The sequence below is a fragment of the Serinus canaria genome, chromosome 5 (assembly GCF_022539315.1).
Source record: "Serinus canaria isolate serCan28SL12 chromosome 5, serCan2020, whole genome shotgun sequence".
Lineage (NCBI taxonomy): Eukaryota > Metazoa > Chordata > Aves > Passeriformes > Fringillidae > Serinus > Serinus canaria.
This window is the reverse complement of record NC_066319.1, coordinates 5,842,343-5,847,071: the sequence shown is the minus strand read 5'-3', so window position 1 is coordinate 5,847,071 and position 4,729 is coordinate 5,842,343. Positions and strand designations below refer to the sequence as shown.

Here is a 4,729-nt window from a genome sequence, read left to right as displayed (position 1 = left end):
GAGCCATGGGCTGGACGCTGCTGGCACCAGCGCTCTCCCTGGTGCGCCTCTCGCTCCAGGGAACGATGCCTTGCAACAGGTTCCGCTCCCGTTCTTGCTCCCAGCAGGCTTTCTCTGGCCACGTCCATCTTGAGCCACGAGCTGCTTCTGCTGATCCCAGAGGCGGGCTGGGCCGTGACGGCGTCCTGATGACCGCGCTTGTCCTGCTGCTGGCTGCTGTGGCTCTCTGGTGGGCCCTTGTCCACCGGCAACCATGGAGCCGGCATGCATGGACAGCGAAGAGGAGCAAGCGCCCCGGCGTCCGGCCCAGGGGCTCATGGAGGAACTGAGGAGCCCCTGTGGCTCCCAGGTGCCCCAGGCCTCGGGCCACTCCTCGCAGGTGGCCGCGTGCTCCCGCGAGCCCCCCAGGCAGGCACTGCAGCTGCGGCCCCTGCGTGGCAGTGGCCCAGGAGCTGCAGGAGCTGATGCGGCAGCTCTGGGGTCACAACGGGACATGTGCGCCGCTCTACTCGGGGATGTAGCAGGCGTTGTGGAAAGAACTGGAGGAGCTGGTGAAGCGAGGCCACCTGCCCTGCTGTGGCCCGTCCAGCTCCTCCCCAAGCCTTCATCCCTCAGAGAGGCTGCTCCCAGCAGGATTCTCCATCCCTGGGAGAGCCTCAAGGCCTGCAAGGATGGCGCAGCAGGGGAGCCATCCCTGCAGGAACCTCAGGCTGTCAGAGACCCTGCACCCTGCCAGGAGCCTCTGCTATCTCTGGCAGCCTCCATCCCTCGCAGAGGCTCAGTGAGACCTGTCAGTCTGCACAAAGTACAGAGCCCGTGGACAGGTCTCCCAGCTCCCTTGGACTCACGGACTTCAACGACGCGGCCGCACCCCTGAGCCTTGAGGTGGCCAGGGAAAGCCCAGAAGTCCAAACAGGAGCCCAGCCCGATCCAGGGGAGCCTTCTCAGGCGAAGCTGGCTGAGCAGCAAGCATCCTGGAGCCAGCAGCAGCCATCCCGCAGCTGCCAGGACGCTGTGCTGCTTGTGCCGGCTGGCAACAGCCCGAGCCTGGTGGTGGAGACGAGCCTGGAGACACCAAGGAGGTTCCTCCATCTCCAGGAAGCTGTCCCAAGAGAGCCCAAGAGGGCCACGAAGGGCTCTCTACTAGCAGGTGAGATCCCCTGAGGAGCTGTCTGAGGCTCCCCCGGGGCTCTTGAAGGGCGCGGCCAGGCCAGGCCAGGCCACCTGAGAGCAGCCTAGTCGCTGCCTCTTCCCAGTGCCTCTGACGGCACGGCTTCAGAAGGCCCTGCTTGGTTTGCAGCTGCTGCTGGGACCCCCCTGGGTGATGCCTCGGGCTGCAGCCCCGGCCATCGTCAAGAGCAGAGTCCAGCCCACGATGCCGGGACAGCGACGGTGCCGCCCCGCCCCGCTGCACCGAGGCTCCTGCGGCCGCCTGTGCGCGCTGCCCTGGCCGGATTCTGCTGCTCGCCGGCCCGTCGGCTGCGGAGCGGGAGGCGGGGGCAGCGGCCGTGGGCTCAGCGTGCAGGCCGCAGCATCGTGGGTCTGGGCACGCCAAACAGCGGCGGCGGGGCCGGGCAGGGGGCACCCCCCAAGGAACCCCTGGGCGGGAGGAAGGCCAAGCACCAGGGAGGCTGCGCGATGGGGGCACTGGGGTACCCCCAGGCAGGGCGCAGCACAGCAGCCCCTGGGCAGCATCGGCCTGCCGGAGGCACTGATTTTCTCCTCCTCACAGCCCGACGGCACCTGCGTGCCCGTGGAGATCGTGCTCATGGAGAGGGTGGGCTCTGGTTGCCACAACATCATCCAGCTCCTCGACTGGTTCGAGCTGCCTGACAGCTTCATGCTGGTGATGGAGCGTCTGGAGGCATCGCAGGATCTCCTGCAGGTTTTGCTGGAGCGGGAGTTCCTGTGTGAGGAGATGGCGCGCTGGCTTTTCGTCCAGGTGCTGGAGGCCGTGCGGCACTGCACCGCCTGCGGCGTCCTGCACTGGGACATTAAGCCGGAGAACCTCCTCGTGGACCCGGACAGCGGCGACCTGAAGCTCATCGACTTCGGTTGCGGCACCTTCCTCCAGGAGGGGGCCTACACGTGGTTTGCCGGTGAGCCCCCGGCCCGGGCCCTGCTCCCGGTTCCAGGCACTGCACAGCCCCGCTCCCTCCCGGGCTGCGGCCTTCAGCAGGCCGCCCCTTGGCACGGGGCAGAGGCCCTGCCCCGGGAGCCGGCTTCCAGCCCTGCGGACAGAGTGGGGCGGCAAAAGCCGGCTCCTGGCCTCTCGGCTCGGCAGGCCCGCGAGGGCCTGGGCCGCTCCGCTGGCCTTCTTGGCCGTGCAGAAAGGTTTTTGGCTCTGGCCAGCTGGTTGGGGGAGGCAGGGCGGCCTCGGGGGGAGCAGTTGTGGCCGCGGGTGCAGCCCCTGCCTCAGCCAGGAGGCTGGCTCTAGGCTCCGGAAAAGTCAGCACCCCGCGCCTGGACAGCGCCGCCTGGAACGCACGCCTACAGCCCGCCCGAGTGGATCTGCCTGGGCCGCTACCACGGGCATGCGGCGACCATCTGGTCCCTGGGCGTGCTGCTGTACGTCATGGTCTGCGGGGACCTCCCCTTCCAGGACAACCGTGCCATTGTGCTTGGGCAGCTCTTCTTCTGGCTGCAGGTCTCTCCAGGTCGGTATGGGGCCCCAAAGGGCGGGTTTTGGCAGACGGCGGCTCACGGCCCGGCCTGGCCCTCACGCGGCCCCGCACAACCTCGATCTGCCCCCGAGGGCCGGCTGCAAGAGGCGGCCCGTGCTGACGGGGCGGCGTGGCCCTCACGCACGGCCCAAGGAGGCGGCCGTGACTCGCCGTGCCGCTCTCCCGCATGGGGCAGGCTCGCTCGGGAGGCCGCCGCAGCCCCGAGCACACGCAGCGCGGCCTGGGCCCCGTGGGTGTCGGGGGCAGCCGGGCAGGAGCCTTCTGCCCGTGACCGGCCCTTTCTGCCTTCTCTCCCCAGAGTGCCAGCATCTGATCCGCTGGTGCTTGGCCATGCGCCCCGCAGACAGGCCGGAGCTGGAGGAGATCTTGCGCCACCCTTGGGTGCGGGGCCGGCGTTTGTGACGCCTTGCCGGAGCCTCTGCAGCACCCGCTTACAGAATCCCACGCAGGACTGAGCACCCGAGAAATAACAAAACGACAAACCCATTACGCTGTGTCAAGTCTGGCCCTGGTCAGCAGCTTCAGCTAAAGAAACCGCTTGGGAAAGGAGGAAATCAGAGTGCTCCCTTCAGCCTGTGTGCCCTGTGGAATCCAGGTCAGGAGAATTTACAGCTGCTTCTTGCCCAGACCCCAGCTGCTACCACCGCCGACTCGGGCTGCTTTGACAGTGCACGTGCCTCATGCAAACTGACATTAGAAACCTGGGCTGGTGAGTTTTGTTTCCTAGGGAAAATGCCATCCTTGGTGTTCAGGGGCCTGTGGCCCAGAGTGGCTGGCTGCCTTCTGAGACTGGAGTCTCTGTTGCTTTTGTTCAATGCATGTGTGTGTTAAAGGTAAAGGGCACAGTAAATGCCAGCTTTGTATAATTTACAGCTCTGATGTCGTGCTGCCTGGAAGCAAACAGACTCTCTATGTGTGGGAACAGTGACAGCCACATCCTGGTCTTCATCATGAGCAATTGGGTGTTCCATTTTACCTAGAACATTAACAGCTGGTATGAGCAGAAGCTTAAAATCCAGGAAAATAAGCAAAGGAATAAAGAATGGTGTGTCTTAATAGGGCTTAGTCTAATGTGAGCCTAGAAGGAAAGGAACCAGATGAAATCTGCAAGGAAATGAACCAGAGGAGCCCTGCATAATTGTCTATACAGGGCTGAGAGGGCAAAAGAAGGTTTAGGATGGGTATTCAGTAACTACAAAGCATAGGCAAAACTTCTCATACTGTAAGAGTCAATTTCAGACTTATCAGCAAGAGAGAGTGCTGGCCTCCAGAATGTTCCTGTGTTTCATTGTTAACCACAATGCTCCTGTGTGTGTCACAGCTACACATGGCAGAGGAATTAGGGAGTGAATGGTGAGACTGAGAGAGCTTCTTACTGGTGAAGGACACCTGGAAAGGAATGTGCACGAGTAAGGTGACTTGCTTGTTGAAAATAGAAAGGGGTCCAGAAGAATTCACATCATTTATAAATGATGTAAAAACTTGCCTCCTGCTCAAACACAATAGACATGGTGAGAAATCTCTGAGACACGTAAATCACCTCTACTTTCTGGCATTATGCTTGCATCATGTGAAGGAGAATGTTGAGTAGAAATATGCACAAAACACACAGGGAAGAGTGGGCTTTGTCCTTACAGTAAAACACTGAGCTTTGCTGCGAAATCCCCTTGCCTTTGTTTTCCAGTTTGTAATGCTGATCATCCATTTGGAATGATGTTATTTAACCATAAAGGTATTATGTGACAAATGCTTTAAAGTTTTTTAGAGTTTTTACCTTTTTTTGTGAAGTATCGTGTGGCTTTAGTGCTGATTTTCCTAGAATTAAAATCCCTTCCTTAAGCCATCTGGGGGACATCAGTGATCTGAAACTACCATATGGCACACCCGTATGCATTCCAGCAGGTTTTTTTTCCTTGCTCTTTTGAAAACGTTGACAATTCTGACTTTGAGAAAACTGTTTAGCTATTGTTCATGAATTTTGAGAGCTGTGATAAAAAGGTGTTTCATCTCAACGTGAGAGCACCATCTAGTGGCAAACAACATAA

At 60.3% G+C, this 4,729-nt stretch overlaps 1 protein-coding gene across 1 annotated transcript; it reads left to right on the top strand.

The window, feature by feature from the left end:
• Positions 1-268: 268 nt before the first annotated feature.
• On the top strand, positions 269-3,086 carry LOC103823626 (uncharacterized). The gene is made up of 6 exons (XM_050974659.1): positions 269-551; positions 737-1,150; positions 1,341-1,540; positions 1,733-2,099; positions 2,472-2,657; positions 2,983-3,086. Exons 1-6 carry the CDS (start codon positions 269-271, stop codon positions 3,084-3,086), a joined length of 1,554 nt encoding a protein of 517 aa, XP_050830616.1.
• Positions 3,087-4,729: the final 1,643 nt, after the last annotated feature.

Excerpts from the sequence above, each read along its gene's own strand:
- LOC103823626 (XM_050974659.1), top strand. The coding sequence starts at position 269 with ATGGACAGCGAAGAGGAGCAAGCGCCCCGGCGTCCGGCCCAGGGGCTC. Across the intron at positions 552-736 it reads GGAAAGAACTGGAGGAGCTG|GAGCCTCTGCTATCTCTGGC; the intron begins GTGAAGCGAGGC and ends GCACCCTGCCAG. Across the intron at positions 2,658-2,982 it reads CTGGCTGCAGGTCTCTCCAG|AGTGCCAGCATCTGATCCGC; the intron begins GTCGGTATGGGG and ends TTCTCTCCCCAG.